Source organism: Dermacentor albipictus, chromosome 5, assembly GCF_038994185.2.
Source record: "Dermacentor albipictus isolate Rhodes 1998 colony chromosome 5, USDA_Dalb.pri_finalv2, whole genome shotgun sequence".
Classification (NCBI taxonomy): Eukaryota; Metazoa; Arthropoda; class Arachnida; order Ixodida; family Ixodidae; genus Dermacentor; species Dermacentor albipictus.
In genome coordinates this window covers 83,764,254-83,781,875 of record NC_091825.1, presented here as the reverse complement: position 1 = coordinate 83,781,875, position 17,622 = coordinate 83,764,254, and the positions used below count along the sequence as shown (strand labels likewise).

At 47.4% G+C, this 17,622-nt stretch overlaps 1 protein-coding gene and 1 non-coding gene across 3 annotated transcripts in view; both read right to left on the bottom strand.

The window, feature by feature from the left end:
- Lmpt (four and a half LIM domains protein limpet) overlaps nt 1-17,622 on the bottom strand; it is a 412,264-nt gene that overhangs the window by 254,324 nt on the left and 140,318 nt on the right. For both annotated transcript variants that reach the window (XM_065436843.2, XM_065436842.2), the window contains exon 2: nt 10,618-10,703. In XM_065436843.2, the coding sequence (XP_065292915.2) occupies nt 10,618-10,703 (86 nt within the window). The remainder of the gene's footprint in view (nt 1-10,617; nt 10,704-17,622) is intronic.
- Nucleotides 9,878-9,951, bottom strand: TRNAI-AAU (transfer RNA isoleucine (anticodon AAU)). The gene has a single exon. It is a non-coding gene; the product is annotated as a tRNA-Ile (tRNA).

Below are 17,622 nucleotides of genomic sequence, written 5' to 3'. Positions count from 1 at the left end.
ATGGACCGGATGGCAGGGTGCTGCAACCGTAAGTGAGCGCGTGGTTTTTTTCCTTATGATTCGCCAGACTCAAAGGTTGTGTGTTCAATTTTGATAGTTCTGGGAATCGGGAATTTGTTGCATTGTGTGTTTGCACAAATTAATTAAGGAAAACAGTTTTAACCACCTGTCGGGGCAGCTGCCATGGATCTTAGAAGGTTGACGAGGTTAGACTTGTTGTTGGTGTGCGACGATTTGGGAGTTGAGGCGGACGAACGGATGGAAACGCCAGCTATCATAAAGGCGATTAATGATAGTGGCAATGATGACAAAAGCATTGAGCTTGCTTGGGAAGTGATACAGGAGCCACGGGAGCGTGTGCGTCGTGTACGTTTGCGAGCGCGTCGTGAGCTTAGGAGTGAGCTTAAGCGTGAAGAACGCGAGAATGAACGGAAGCAGGAGCTTCAAGAACTTGCTCTTAGGTGTCAGCGTCACGAACGTGAGAAGGCACGCGAACGTGAGCGAGAGGAAAAGTATGAGAGAGAGAAGGCAGCACTGATCAAAGAGCTACAGTATTGTGATCAGTTATTGGCACAGAGACAACGGCTGTCTGAGAATTCTGTAGGTAGTACAGAGCGAAAGAATGAGGAAGCATCTAGCAGATTTTCGCCAGAAGCCGACGAAAAGAGTAGTGCCTGTGAGATTGGCTGCCGATTCATAAGTGAAAGGGAAAGGCTAGCTGCTAACGATGCCTTAGTGGCAACAGAGGCCGTTAAAGGCCGCAAGGAGAGCGACGAGGTGCTGTGCCAACAGATGACTGTAGAGACAGCTAGGCCAGCTGCGAACAAATTGGCACAGTTACCGAGCGTGTGCGTCGCTGGTAAGGTTAGCGAGGTTGCTAGCGAAGGAAAGGGTACTGATGACGCGACAGACGCGAGCACCCATGTAGGGCCAGATCTGCGTGCAGAAGTGAAGTGCGAGCTGGACGATGCAGTTGAGAGTAGTTCTCGGGATGGCGAGCTCCGTAGTCCACGAGAGAACAACTGCATTGTTCAGGGATCGGTGCGGCTCTCCGCCAGTCTAGATAGCCTAGATAGGGATGATTCAGTTAATCATTCGGACTGTGCGCGTGAGACAGCGATCGATACCGACGGGCTGTGTGCCGATGCACAGCGTGCGCTGGGCAATGTAGCAGAGGGCAGTTCGCAAGAGTGCGAGTCGTCTAACTCGAGTAAAGCCTGCTGCATTGTGCCAGAGTCGGTTGAGCTGTCCGCCAGTCGAGGCAAAGAGAGTGTTGATTTAAAGGTAAATCACTCAGACTGTGCGGGTAAGAGGCCGATCCGGGCCAACGAAATGTGTACCGGCCAGCACGAAGCACGAGAAGGCGACATGAAAGTGAGTGCGAAGAGAAAGCGCCGTAAAAAGAAGCGCAGTAAAGACCGAAAGACGGTAATTAATGTAGCGCCGCCAAAGATGGCGAGAACCCCAAAAGGGCAGGGCGCGAGGAAGAAGGTGCGGTCGTCTAGGACGATGTTGACGCATCCAGAACGTTCGAGCCACCGGTCAAAGGGGGACCGCGAAGAATGTTCTGCACGGACGCGGACAAAGGGCACGAGGCAGTTAAGCTCCTCGTCGTTCCGTAGTTCTTTTCACAGCTCAGCGTGCAGTTCGAAGAAACGCAAGGTGGCAGGACGAGACCAGGTGGGGAGTAGCGACGCGGTCAATCGAGCTTGTGTTGAAAGCGGGGCGCGGGGACGCAAATTGGCAGGAGACCGTAACGTCTTGGGGGAGCTGATAGTGAATCAGCCCTTTTGTTGTCTCTCGGCAGCCAGAGTAGCTTTCAGACTACGTCCACCCCGCGTACGACTCAAAGTATGAGTCAGACATAAGCGTTTGGAAAGGAATGCCAAGAGAGCTTCCGTAGTAAAACGTGTTATTTTGTTTGTTATTTTTGAGCATCGGAAAATTTCGCGATTTGAGACTGGGATTTCTTTCAGTGTGTAAGGCTTGAGCTTTGTTCATGTTTTCGTTCGAGAAGCTCGAGATTTGAAAGATTCGTTTTAGGTAAACATGTAGTCTCGCGAGATGCTCATTAATAAGTAGATAGGTTTTTTTTTGTGTGTTTGAGTAACCAAGGGTCAAGGTTATTGTTAAGAGGCCTATCGTAACGCGCGTGTGTGTTATTTAACCTTCTTTCTTTTTAAGCGTTTTTGTATTTTGTAAGGTTAAGCGCGTAGATTTGAGTGAGTGCATGATTTGCACGGCGAAGCGTTCTTAGTTCCATTAGCGCGTGTCCTGTGTGGACGGAAGGAAGCAGACTTTAGGACTGGGTTGCTAGTGCGTGTGGAGGGCAGCCGTATTCTGACTTCTCTTATAAGTACGCGTGGAACGAGTTATTAGAAGACGCATCATTTTAAGAGTTCTGCGGAGTGTGTAAGTCCCGCAAGTTTAATTGTTCGTTTACGTCACGTGTCCTGTAGGACCTTCAGGGAAAAAACGTGAGTAAGCGTAAGTGAAAAGTTTGCCTACAATGCAAGTACGCGTTTTGTTTAGTGACCACAAGGCTAGTGCGCTTGTGATTACGTACTTGTGAGGTTGACCAGATTGTTCAGTGGCACCAATACGTGTGATAAGTACGCCACTGCGATAGATTGGAAACATGCTGTTCGTGTAGTTAGGCCACTTATGTTATGTTCGGCTGTTTTCATTTGTTGTTTGCATCATCAACGACCCTTTTGTTTTGCAACAACAATAGTGCTCTGGTCTTGTCGGCAATCGAGGAGAAATGGATAGCTGTTTGGAAGGGTGGTTGGAACTGTTGTCGAAATTGGGGAAATAAAAGATCAGGGTTGATTTTGACTCAGTAATAGTCTGGCGAGTCAGGGGTGAAGAGCCTGCGCTTACGCGTGGTGCAGCGCTGTGCTGTTTTGTTTGTTTGACGTCTGTTCTCCAGGGCCAAGGATCCCGAAGTTCGTCAAACGAGGCTCGACCCCAGTACCCTGCAGCTTCTTTCAGCGTTCCTCCTGGCCAGCGAATTGAGTTCACCGGCCATTCAGAACAACCGGGGCGAGGACGAGCTGTTAGATATGAAGCTGGTTCCTGAGGCTACTTCGAGTTCCCCAAACCGCTTCGAGTGGCAGCACAGCTAATTGAGGAATGCAGGAGCAGGAAAGCGCATTCCAGAGAAGCGGCCGAGCAAACAAGTTTAAGGCATCAAGTTCGTGCGTCGCCGGGATTAGAAGGGGGCCTGGGACAATGGAGCGCAATCGACCCCCTTCGTCTTTGAAGAAGGCATTTGCCACCGCTGCGGAGCCGAGTCACCGGTTGCAGGTGGGCATCCGACAATGAAGCAGGTGCACGAGCGCCCCCCCCCCGCTCCTTCTCCAGCCTACAAGTGGATTGCCGGTCTGCGTGGCAAGACAGCAGAGAGCCCCGACAGGTGTGCCCCCCCTCCTTCTCCATCTTAGAAGTGGGTTGCAGTCTGCGATGCAAGACCGCAGCAAGCCGCCAGGTGTGACACCACGACACGGGCGCCTACCATTGGCTGCAAGTGGCGTCATCGGAGTGGACTCTCCCATTGGTCAAACATGACGTGACTTGCAGTGCTCGAAGGGCTTATAAGAAGCCTTCCAGAGAGACCTGAGGATTCTGGGACATGCCCTGATTCCCTGTTTCACCTCTCTCGAACTTCTTGCCGCGGGCCGCAGCGTCCGAGTTGCTGCCGGCCCGTAATGTCTGTACGCCTGTTAATTGACGCTCACCTCCCTGTACATAATGTAGAATAAATCACTCCCAAGTTTTGGTTTCCATCCCGAAGTCCCGTCCTACAACCCCTACATATGATATTAGGAGTCGAGAGAGAGAGAAAGAGAGAGAGTGTTTCTCCAGCTTGCTACGCTACAAGTGGCGAGAGGGAGTTAAAGAGAGAGAGATGACAATAGCTCATATTACGTACACGCACTGGTCGATTCCCAACGTTTCTATACGCTCGGACACTCCAGTCCGTTGCTTTGAGGACCTGCAAAAGCGCTCGTGGATGATTTCTTGGGGCTGACGAGCTCCGAGGCCAGGCTCCCAGAACCTCAGCTTCAGGGTTTTATCCAGACACCGAAGCGCCTTCTTTTTTTTTTTTTTCCCCTCTGTAGGGATTAAGGTGTGGCGAAATGGCTGCGTTATTCTGCTGTTATGCTGTGGCTGCAATGGCCGCATTGCAGTAACAGTGGAATGCACTAACGCAGCTATATATGGGTTTACTTAGATCGAGAAGTCCGTTAAAGAACTCCTATAGCGGTAAGAATGATTGCGGTAGCCTCCAGTAAAGTGGTAATATAATAGCTCAGGAAGCGGCTTCGGAACACTAAACAAGGATATTTAAGTTAATTCGCGCTGCAACAGTTTAAACACAGATTTCAATAACCTAAAAACAGAGGTGTGATATCTTTCCTTTGGTACATTTGATTTCCTTGGCTGCAAAATTTTTGTTCATACCGAGCAGTGACGGTGCGGCACTATGCGGGAGGCGACACAACGCACAATTTGGTTATGACATTTTTTACAGCGGAGCTGTTATACGCTACGTTCTCGCGGTTTGCGTGCGTAGGTAAGAAAGATGGCGGCATCCCCAGAACTATAAGAACTAAAGCATTAAGCAAAAGCGTATAGCCGGGTATGCCCCAGCTGCGTTTAATCGCGAGAAAAGTCAAAACGCATTGCGATAAACGAAAGATATCGTAATCAACAAAGCGAAACCGCAGTAGATACTGTATTGCGGTTTGATGTCGCGGGATCTATAAGAAAACCACGCAACCTTATCTCATTTCCCTTCCAGCCCTGCAATGGGTAGGCGGCGTGCGCTGAGGACTGCGGAAGAACAGCGGGCTTACGAAGAACACCGTAGTGAACAGAAGTGGGAATGCACCCGCCGTGGTTGCTCAGTGGCTATGGTGTTGGGCTGCTGAGCACGAGGTCGCGGGATCGAATCCCGGCCACGGCGGCCTCATTTCGATGGGGGCGAAATGCGAAAACACCCGTGTACTTAGATTTAGGTGCAAGTTAAAGAACCCCAGGTGGTCGAAATTTCCGGAGTCCTCCACTACGGCGTGCCTCATAATCAGAAAGTGGTTTTGGCACGTAAAACCCCATAATTTAATTTTTTTTAAGCGGGAATGCGCGTGGTGACGGCCGGCGGCGCGCAACACGGACGATGATCGTGCCGCAAACGCCGAGCGTATGCACCGTTGGTTGGATCACCCCAACCGACTTCACTCCCCTCGCAATTGAGGGTGGTTTCGACACAGACGTGTCTCGGCCAGACGGAAAGTGGTTCGCGGCGTTTCTCTTGGAAAGGTTCGGCGTTCAATGTTACGCAAACATCAGTGCGCCCACGACGCGTCGTCGATCGTAGTTCTTGACATCGCGTTGGCCAAGAACCTTTCCATTGTCGCCGCAAAGCTACTACTGCACGCACATCATAGCGATTGGTGACCAAACGATAAATCTAGAAAAGCAAACAAAAGAAGGTCAAAAATAAAGAAAGCAATGAGAATGCAATTTAACAAAGCAGCAAAAGAAATCGTGGGAGAACGAAATTCATTGTGGTGCATGCCTTTTACTTTTCAATCCCCATATTCATTTCAACGTATTTATCACTATACACAGCCGCGCTGGTCTGCTTGTATGGGAATGATGCCACTGTTTGCCATTCTATCGTGCACGGACCCAGTCAAGCCTTTTCGGGCTATTTGTCCGTGCTCCAAACATCTGGCAGATGTTGAATAAAGCTGAATTTAATTAAATTGAGCCGACCTTCACAAAGTGGAATGACTGTGAATTTTTTTTTCTCCAGAGAATTCTACAGAGAGCAATCACAACGCAACTTTCTCTTTTAAGTGCATCAAATTGTATTGAGATCGGTTCAGTGGTTGCCAAATAACACCATTCCGCGGACAACGTGTATTTGGACAAGTAGGGCCCTATGCAACCTTCCGTTTACTTGGTTCGGCTATAGCCACGGTTTTCTGTGGCTTGATATTCAGTAGCGTAATTCTCCCTGTTGACGCAGCTATCAGATGGCATCACCCAAGAAACGTAGCAAATGGTTTGATCTTCTGGTTCGTATAATGACTGTAAGTGAACAAAGCTTAAAGGAATACTGAACAAAATTTTTGCCGGCGAGATTTCCAGCCCAAATGAAAGCTTGGATGCTGAGATTAAGCGGCACAACCTTGTTTTCAGGCAGAAACTAGATGAAAATAATGAATTTCATGCACTTCTTCCCAAAATGCCGCGCCTAGCGGCCGCGCCCTGAACTAGATGAAGTGACGTAGCCTGTACCGGATACCCGCGTGCCAGCCATCGCCGCGTCTCTCCACCCGCACGGAAGGCGCCGGACGGCAGCGAACGACGTCTCAACAGCGCAGTTGCTCTCGGCCGCATGCTTGCTTTCGTAAGCGGTGCTTGTGCCTGAGCTTCCGCAGTAGACACACCGCAGCGCTGGCGCAAGTAGAAGGTGGACTGGGGCAGACGCCGAATGGATGCCACAGGAGTTCTATTCGTATACGCTCGCCATTACGCAAGGGTGGACAGCCCGTGTCGGCGTGTGCATATTATTGACACAACGTCCAACGGCACATCAAATGAAAGAAAGCACTAACGAAGTCGCATTCGTTGCGAACTTCTCACGCGAGCAATTGATTTGAAATTCTTTGTGGAGAGTTTCCTTCGCAGTGTCATCTTGGCACAATGTGACAAACTATATAGTCAGGAGCAACATCGTAACCGTATAGGCGCAGTGGCGACGTGAGGTTACGGAAAAATGAGAGACTTCTTTGGCGCCCCGTGATAACTCGTTTGATTAGGCCTGAGCGGACGTTGACCAGAACATGTTCCTCTAGGTGGGCAGCGCAACCAGAACACCCCCGGAGGATACAGGTGCCCGCCTGCACAAAAATTTTCGGTCGGGCAATGCTTTGTATGCGTTCATAGAATGAACACTTGCGCCTAATTCTACGCGGTATATACGCGGTATATACGCGGTATATACTGCGCGGTATATACGGTATATACCGCGGTTAAGTTACGCGGTATATACGCGTAACTTATTCCTGCCTCTCCTTGATTGAATCCCTTCACTAACTTTAGAGTCTTTGTAGCCGCAAACTATCTGTCGACAGTACATTCTGTCCACATATCGATTAAAATTTCCATTTCTCAATGCGTAGCTCTGCGATGGCATTGTATACGGTTCCAGATATTGTTCAATATTTTATTGATAAATAGAATCGCAGACCAAATAAAAACAACAAAAGAGAGCAGATTCACTCAGCTCTGACCTCATTTACTGCCACAGCACCGTTCTTACGCAGTGAACACCACCATATTGTTCTTGCTTGCTTGTTCTTTAAACGATTGCATTCACAAACAACGGGGGAAAGCTCCATCAGCATCAGTTATAGCGTCGTTGGGGCCTATTAAATCTATGAATTTATTAAAGCAAGACATAGAAAAGACTAAGTATATAAAATTATATTTAAATGATAATAGGAAATCATGTGATATTGCAAAAGTAAAAGTGCGGTTTAGAAAACTAATTTGACACTTTATTTTCTAGACATAGGCTACTCAATCTCTGCATGGCACAATAATGCACGTTGTGAAATTCGAAATACTTGCCCAGGTTTTAGCCCTCTCAGACGCCCTATATCAAAGCGGACTAGATTTATTTAGTTTAAACGTACATCTATATAAAAACACATGCTCGCAGCTCTTTCGCCAAAGGCTTGTGACAATTTCTTTCTTAAAGGTGGTGTGACTTTTTTATTATTTCCGAAATGTTCGATTCAGACAATGTTGGTGCACCATGTTCATTTGCCATTCTTTTGTGCGTCATCATGCTGAGTTTATTTTTTTCCCTGTGCAATACGTTGCTAAGAGATGTCCGAAACAGTTACATTTTTCTGTCTCCGTCATTCAGCAGGTCAACCTTGCCGACCTATCGGCAGAGCAGCACTTGAAAATTGCTCGAAATTTCTGGCCAATTTCTTATATTCGGAGTTTGTGTAAGTCAGCGTTAAGTTGCCGATTATGAGGCTGTTCTTAAGTTCAAGGCTCCTTGTGTTTTCAGGCGCCATGAGTCATTTTGAAGATTCCGGCTGCGATAATCGAACTGGGCGGCCAAAGGTTTTTCCACAGTGGATGTCCGCAAAACAAAATTACGCAACGCGGTCTATCAGATTTGAGAGAAACAATTTTTCTCTGCACATTTGTAATATATCAGGCACTTATTCTTACCGCTCCCAGCAAGCCCGCCTGTGGCAACTCGTGCCTTCTACTTTCCTTTCTTTTGCCAAACCACAACGATTTCTTTCCTGATCTACCAGATCAGGGCACGTGTTCGAACTGCCAATTATCGTATACTACTGAACACATCCTTTGGTTATCTCCCCAGTTTCAAGGGCAACGACGGATTCTCGTGGACGCCTTCCCAAATAACTCAAGATCTCGGTGGCTTGAGGACCTCCTAATTCCTTCACATCCACCCAAGCTGCCAAAAGCAGTATGTGGCGGCCTTTTACATCTTGTCTCTCACCCTCCTTGATTTCGCCTGTTGATCCCTTCCCACAAATCACCGTAACCCTTTTCACTTATCTCTCCTCAAGAGGTCTGACGCACTGGCAAGAGACATCTGGTTCCCATTTTTTGCTTAATAAACGTTTCAAACAACAACAACAACAACAACTCTCGAAAGGCGCGAACGGTGCATAGCACGCTACTTCCGCCACGGCACCGCCTTGGGGCGAGAGAGGCGCAATTATGCAAAGCAGCCGCCGCGGCACGTTGCGTCGCCACGAGCTGGAACGCGCCGCACTCAGCCGTGCCCGGCGCACCTCGCAGCCAACACGAGCCAAGTTCGCCAGCCCCGCAGCGACCTTCCCGCTGGCCTTGGCTGTTAAGTTCAGCCGGTCATTTACCCGTCCTTAGAGGGACGCGGCACTGCAGTGGTTGGCTTCGCACTCCCGACACTCCCGAGGCGCTAACGGAGGACATAGAAAGCAATTCACGCTCGCCATTCCAACCGGAACTCTAGTGTCCCGTGCGTGACCGTGTAGCGGCGTCCTTTGTCAGCTTTACTGTAAAGAGTGTGCTACGAATTTTGTGCGCACAGGCGTTCTCATCTAGAGCTGTTACCTCGTGTATCTGATTTATCAGTTGTCATTTGTGTTGTCTGCCGTAGATAGGCTGTTGTAGCGTGGCCAGCCAACTGGATGGCGGACATGTCAGCCCAATTTTTTTGGTGATCAGGAGTGCACGACTGTATTTAGTCTTTAACTGTCTGTTTTGAATAGCCGGCTAATACGTAGTTGCCATAAAAAAAATCAGCGACGATGGTTTTCAGTGTAAGCGAATATCCGGACGCTTCAGGAAGGCTATTCGCTTCATTAAATTAGTGTTGCGCTTGGCGGTATACACTAGTTGCAGTGAAGTTATTCAAGTAGCGTCTTTAGTTACGTGGCGTAATTCTGCAGAAAACAGAGCTGTTAATCAGCACATGTAAAGCGGTAGTACACGTAAACGGCCCGTGCGTCTCGAGTATCTCTATTAGTGGGCGATCGGCAACGAACACACGACGCAACTCGATTGCTCCAGCACAGGCACCCTTCGCATCGGCGCCTTTGTAATGGACGGTGAAAGTTCGACCGCCAACCAGCAAAAGCGGGTGAAGCAGCCAAAGAGAGCTATGCGCTTCAAAACTGCCACAGAGATACGCAGCGGAGACTGGTAAGGTCAAAGATTTGACGCATCCGTAAAATGTTTACCACTGATAAAACAGAGCCGCAATATTACCCAAAAGCAATATTGTATGGAAAAAAAACATTACAGGCAGGGGGAAAAAATACAGTGGCCTGCGCAGGGATCGAACCTACGACCTTCGCGTTATTAGCACGACGCTCTAACCGACTGAGCTAGCAGGCCGGCGAGCACCCGCCGCGTACAGTAGCTGTTAAATCCCTGTCGCAACCGCCTCTGCGTATACAGCAACGTTACTAGATTATTTAGATTATTTAAGTATCTAGTAGCGATGGTATGCAGTGCAGTTTGCATCTCCTCCATAAACGTTACATTGCCTCGGTGTTCTAGGGACGCGAAGTCATCGACGTTATGCGATATGTTTGAAACCAAATCGATGCTAAGAGCCCCACAGGTTGAGCACCGGAGGCGCTGTCAGACGGAAAAACTTCTTTTTTTTTTCTTTTTTTTTTACGTGGTCATGATGAGCATAACAATAGTGCTGGCAGCTTCCCCTCAGACTATCATGCTGGAGTGTCCTTATTGGCTTCTCTTAAGCGCGAATTTCGTAAGCATTTCGCTAGCTCAATTAATATTGCATAGCGGGCGTGTGTGTTGATTCGCTGCTTCTGTCAAGCGGTATACGAACAACTTCCAAGTTCAATGTGCGCCGAATACTATACTGTACCGCTCCCAAGCGCGCCACAGCACCGCTACAGCAATTGTTTGTCGATAGCGACGGCGGTTCGCAGTATGTGCGCCCGAGATAAGAAGCAACGGATATTCTCAAGCTTTTTTCTATTTATCTCTCTCTTAGTAAAGCGCAGATACCGTCAGGTTTGCCACACTCACCTCCAAAGGTGGGGACTGAAACCGGGGCACTTGTCCTTGCAGGTCAGGCAGGGCTGCCCTTCGTCGACTTCGTGAACCAGGACGCCCTGCAACGTAAACGGGGCAGCATCAAAAGCAACGTTCAGAATCGCTCTAGTCACAGTTATAAGCCCATTTTCTTAAAAAAAAATTGAAGAAATGTCTTAAATATTTGCAGAATCAATTTGAGCTGTGTGGTATTGAATTCTTCCTCAATGAAACGTGGTTTACGTGACTTCTTCTCCCGCCAAATGTATTTTTGCTGTTGACTGCACTTCTTGCGCAAGGTATTTCATTGCCATCAGAACGAGTATTCAACGATGAACTGCTCCATTAACAATCGCACGAACCCTCTCATTCCCTTAGACTTGTTTTATTCTCACGCGACAGCATTGTACTCATTGCTGTGAAGAGCGACACAGCTTTGTTCTCAACTCATTGTACCGAGAAACTCCCAAAGGAATATTGACGTAATATTTCTGACTGTATTTCATATAACCGATTTTCTACAGCCAGTTTCAATTTCATTTCCCCGTGCTGTGGCGTCATGACGCAGAAGTTGGCCACGCGGAACATCATGATGTTTTGAGAGTCGCTCGGTCATACGCTATGCTGCTACTTCGGGCGTTTAAACGAGTAGGGACAAAGAAGGCGACCGAGCTAGCTGGAGCCAGTGCCGAAACGTCGCAATGTCCTGCTCCTACTTGACCACGTTCTCCACCATGACGTCATGACACGGTAACCTCCTCACAAGCGAAACGAAGACTGGCGGTAGAAAAGCCAATAAATTATCTAGGCAGAACTGAGGCTTGTTATCATGTTTTCTATGGTCTCAAAGTCTAGAACCTTCATTTAAGAAGAACAAAAAATGAGTCGGAAATATCAATGTCAGCACTTCTTTCAGGGGTACAGACATATTTTCGATAATTCATTCTTTTTTTAGTCACATGTATGTTTTAAACCAGTAAACCCTAAAAAAAAATAGTGACAAACCTCAGAGCAGCCTAAATAATTTAATGCGGTAGCTTTTCTACGGCCAGTATTCCTTTCGTTTTTCAGGAGGATACTGTGTCGTGGAGTAAGGACAAAGTATGTGGTCACGTGGTAGGCGGGCATTGCGACGTTCTGACACCCTCTCTGACTCGCTCGCTCGCCTCGCATTGTTATTTGTTGTGGAGGTCGTTGTAGCAGTGTAACCGGACGAGTGAGCAAGTCGAGCGATTGTCAAAACGTCGCAATGTCCTGTTCCCACATACTGCGTCGTGACGTCACTGCACAGTAACTTCCTGGAAACGAAAGAGAGAAGAATTATAGGTTTTTATGTGCCCTATAACCACTTTCTGATTATGAGGCACGCCGTGGTGGAGGACTCCGGAAATTTCGACCACCTGGGGTTCTTTAACGTGCACCTAAATCTATGTACACGGGTGTTTTCGCATTTCATCTCCATCGAAATGCGGCCACCGTGGCCGGGATACTGGAAACGAAACAGAAACTGGCTGTAGAAAAGTTGAAATATTAAATAACTAGCGGCGCTCTGAGGCTTCTCTCTATATTTCCTTGTGTTTAGAGGTCTACCGCTTTCATTTAACGCAAGAAACTAATAATCAAACGTATCATGTCGGTACCTCTTTATGTCTAGGACTACCGCCTTGCCATTATTGCCACCTCAAATGGGAAAAACCTTTAAGACATCTGCTAATACTCAAATATACTCTTTTCCCTCCCGTTTAGTCTGAAAAGTATAAAAATAAATAAGAAAATCAGCGATGAATATGTAAGCTCTTCCAACCCTTACCCTTTAACATTCAGGTAAAACGCAATTAGAAAACTGAATAGAAAAGATACGATTCTCGTTTGTTTCTTAATATTTTAAAGATTGCGGTTAATTGCGCAACTCGGCTAGAAACAGAAGTTATGGACAATAATATAACGCGCACTTGTCAATAAAGCAAGATCACGAAAACAATCATTGGACGAAGTCCTCATTTGTACGAGAAGTAGATTCATATATGAAACAGAATTAACACCGACTAAGATGATGTCGAAGGGAGTGGACGTTTCAGCTTAGCCACGGATGAACAAGGCTTTCTTGGGGCAGCCAAAATGTCCGAGCCCCTTCGAGAGCACCATTTCGGTAGGCATTTTATTAACTGTGCTTCTAATATTTAATGAAAAAGTTACACGCCGGCGCGGCCCACGCAGCACAGTGATAGCGTAAGCTGGAGCACCGGCTCCATCAGAGTTCTATTTTTGGCAACACGCACTGCAGGGTCTTCGCGGCGAAGTCTCTTTGCGTCGTTTTCACGGCAACGTACTGAACTGTCCGGCTGGCGTCGACGGCGAGCTGCAGCTTGTGCTGCTCTCTGTACAGCGGTCTGTTGAGTTCGCCGTTGCCTATAGTTGCTGCTGCACGTAGCTCTACGACTCGCTTATTCAGCAGTGGTTCGTATCTTGCGAGGAGAAGCCATAACGTGTGCCGAAGAGTAAACACAGGTATACAGACTACGCTGCCCACATGTCACATCCCTCGACACGTGACACGATACGATGCAGCTGCTAGATGTCATGACACCTGTTGGAATACAACGCAACTGCCATACAAAGTTTGAACGCATTTTTGTTATAGTCCTCATTTTTGTTATAGTCATCTGCCCCAACATCACCGGAAGCAAAACCGACAGCAGTCTCCGTCGATATCTGCTATTTGAAAGCAATTTCGTGGCTAATCACCTGGGATTCCTATAAGCGGACGACGAGGCGGAGGTTAATGTGCCTGTAGGATCTGAATCTATATGGAGCTTGCTCACAGGCAACATTGGCCGTTGCACAAAACAACTGGCAAAACTCAAAAACCTATGGACGTCGCAAGGACCAACGCCTTATAGAGCCTTTCTGAATCAGAGCGCGGAAGTGGATATTACTCTCACCGCAGTTCAAACGACTTTGCAAATTCTGCGCTCTTTCTGGATGCAAGAGGTAGAGGATATCAAAGACTTTCAAAATACCAGCCGGAAATCCAGCGGCGGGTACTCCGCTGCGTTGTCGGGCTTGCGCGTGCGTGTGTGCGTGTTCCATGTCAGTTCATATTTCAGCCCTCACCACGAGAAAGTAGGTCAGTATTAAGCTGTGATCTCCGTGCTCTTTAGCAAGAACTTATTCGGCACAAGAAGGAACATACGGCGCGAGCTGATAAGTAAACTTGAAGCCTTTTCTTGTAAACGTATCTATGCATATTGACAGCCTTGGGATTTCCGAAAACTTCTACTGTTTTGTGTATTACTGGGCTGCGAGAGACGCAAAAGGTCAGCGGCCGGTTTGGCGGCGCCACGTGGTGACTCATAACTGAACCAGATAAGAACCAGATAATCATTGGCTGCAGGTTTAAGTTTTCGGGAGCGGTGCGACCGTGAACGCGTTGCCTTTTCTAATAATTTTTTTTTTCAAGAACACTCATGTAAGACGAAAAATGTACCTAAGGCATTGTGATTAGACGAAGCGTCAGAATTTGCCGCTACCAGCGTTGTTGCTACCGTGTTGCTGCTACGGTAGCCCGGTAAACCAAACACAGTAAGAAGTTTGTTTGCGGACACGCTTTTAAAAACGGTCTATTATCTGCCAATTCAGGTCCAGATAAAGCACTCGGAAAATGCTCGTTGCTTCTCTCTTTCAGGAGGTGAAAAGAGCAACAAGAATCATCTGTTAAACTCGGCGCATGATATATCAGTGACATGAAGTGCTTAACTGAGTCGCTGCAATCAGAAGCTGACGTATAATAGTTCTATATTGCATATGTTTCCATGTAGCGTCCTTGTTTGATTTGTCCTTTCTCTACATTAAGACAAGCAGTTTCAATACCGTGGCACACGGTGCTTGATATCACCTATATTTTTCAATTACAGAACTTCAAAATTTAAACTTCTCGTTAAGTTTCACACGTACAGTGCAGGTAATGAGAAATGAACGCGTGTTTGTATCGACTTCCAAGACACCGTAGCTAGGTCATCACTGACGCCTTATATTAAGTGTGCGGATCGTGCTTGCACTGAACCGCGCTTGAGGTGATTCGTGCCTACGGAATTACCAAATCAGCTTTTGCGCCGGATAACCCTACATAACTAACTAACTAACTAACTAACTAACTAACTAACTAACTAACTAACTAACTAACTAACTAACTAACTAACTAACTAACTAACTAACTAACTAACTAACTAATTATTTATTTATTTACTAACTAACTAACTGTCTTACTTACTAAATAACAACTAACTAATGACCAACTTTCATGAACGTGTATTACTTAATACAGAAAATATGGCAAGTTGGAAACATGACATTATCCAATGTTTCCAGCGCTTCCAGGAAATTGCATTCCTTAATTCCGTCTCATTCTCTCCTGATTCTTTCTTAACAGCGCGGGGAAATATCCAGCAACTTCATGAGCGATAAAGGCGATTGTGCTAACCTCGCTGTGCCCGACGCTAACTCAAGATGCGTGTAGAACGAAACTGGCGAAACCATTGTCAGTAGCAGCACAGCCTTTACGGGAGGCATAGATCAAAGGAAACTCGCAGGTTAGAACCGTACAATGCCGGGCAGCGTTATTTCAGCAGAATGCAGCTGCCACAACCGCCAGGATTATTGCTCGCGGAAGCCGGTCACGTTCCCCTGGGTGCGATTCGCGCAACAGATGAACTTCTCTATACGCCGCAGCCTCATTCTGAATATACAGGTACGTACAACACAAAGCTTACGTCTCTCTCTCTCTCTCTCTCTCTCTCTCCTTTTTCGTTTCAACCACCAACAAAGGAGTCGCATTTCCGGTTTTATGAAAGTATTCATGCCCACAGTCAACTTTCGCAGTAACGTGTAAAAAACTGCGCTCTGGTTATTGTGTTTACGCAGACGAGCTGTTAGGATTGTATAGTCAACAAGTTCATGTTCCCGTCGCAAGAGGCGTCGGTAGCAGGTTTTACTTCCCGTTCGCTCCACTGCGGCTCCAGAAAACGCAAAAACTGGTACAACCAAGATACGCAGTATACTCAAACAATTGCGCAGCAAGCAAGCCTACAGCGAATGTTGTTTCCGTGACATGGATATACATGTGTATAGATCAGTACAACCTGTATACCACTGTGAGAACACGCACAAGGGCATGAACACAGCAAGCAGTGGGGTTATCTTGGCGAGCGGCTTCTTGGTGGCATCTTTAGGAAGTCTGGTATAGATGACATCGGACAGCGACCTCTCAGCACTTCCGCCGAACAAAAGAACAGAAGGAAAAGAAAAGAAAAAAAAGATGGCCAAGCCGGCGGCCACCAGATGTGAAAGCCATCAAACCGGAGATTACGTGCAATGTCCTACGGTTCTCTTCTTTATTTCCTTCCTTTCTTTCTCGTTTTTTCTTTTTCTAATGCATGGCACCGCCAGGTGTTGTCGGTCAGTTCGGCTCCTTGCTTTGAATGCGGCACTAAAACGTGGCCGCAGTCATGCCGCACCGAACTGCGTGTTGCTGTCTCCATCACGGGTGAAAGCGTTACGGCGATAAGCGAGGGCTTCTCGCCCTAAAGCAGCTTATCAACCCCACGCTCCCCTTCGAACAACGACGCCACTTCGCTGCCTTTATGTAGATGTTACGCCTATGAAAGTAAAAGAAAGTCCCTGTGAAAGGGGGGATGAGGTGGTGGGAGGGGAGAGATGTCGATAAAGGAGCACACGCACCCCGAGTGCGCAAACACTCCAGCGGGTGCTTTCTGTAAGAGTCAACGGCCACCCTACTGTTTTCTTTTCTCTCTTTCTTTCATGACGATCTTCACTGGCCGCACCTTCAAACGCCACTATACCAGCCGTTAACGTTTACGGTCCAGTCGAGCCACAAAAGCAACACCAACAAAAATATTTTTCTAACGTTCTGGCAACTTGCCATCGTTAACTCCTACAGAGCCAAGCAGCGCCATGATCAGTGGGAGACACTGTTTACAGCGGAGGGCATCGGAATAAGTTTGCAACAGTCTGGTGTAACATAACGCGCTCGCAATTTTTTTTTTAGTCCCATCGGCGCAAGAAGGAAGGTCACACCGACGAAGGAAAAAAGGCACGCGGGATAAAGACAACTAGTTTAGACCACGCAAACAAACAACAAATGCAGAATGTCTGCGCACGCATGCACTTGATCACACCTAATCCGCAGTAATTGCTCAGTGGCTATGGTGTTGGGCTGCTGAGCACGAAGTCGCGGGATCGAATCCCGGCCACGGCGGCCGCATTACGATGGGGGCGAAAACACCCGTGTAGTTCCATTTAGGTGCACGTTAAAGAACCCCAGGCGGTCAAAATTTCCGAAGTCCTCCACTAAGGCGTGCCTTATAATTAGAAAGTGGTTTTGGAACGTAAAACCCCGCAATTTAATTTTGAAAAAAAAAAAAACTCGATCCCTTTTAGCCGGTCCAAGGTGTTTCAGGCTAATACACGTGGAGTTCAGGAACACGGGTGCACGAGGCATTCACATCAACGAAGCTTTCTTTTTTGTTTCTTCGTAAATCGTTGTAACAATTTCAATGCTTCCTAACCTTTGTGCTTCATCGTTTGGCATAAGTGCGCTGTCAACTCATTCGGGTTGCTACTTCGGTGAACAAACGCATGTATGTGTCAGTGTTCCGCACTGCGTGTCTCAATCCACTGACCCAGACCATGCTGCCAGAAAATTTTCTTCCTAAATATATGTGCATTCGTAAGGCCTTCCACCTCGGCACCCTCTCCTCTTCAAACCAGCGCACACACGTAAACTCCAGCTGCTATCGATTTCGACTGCAAATTGCTCATGTTTTCTTTTAACGCGGTAGCGTTAAGGAGCTCGTGTTATTTGCGCCCATCGCTTTCATTCCATACGAACACTCTCTTGAGGTGCAAGTCATTGCATAAATATGCGAGTTCGCACGCTGAAGTCTCCGACAGGGCAGGAACGTTCATGCGCCCACTATACGC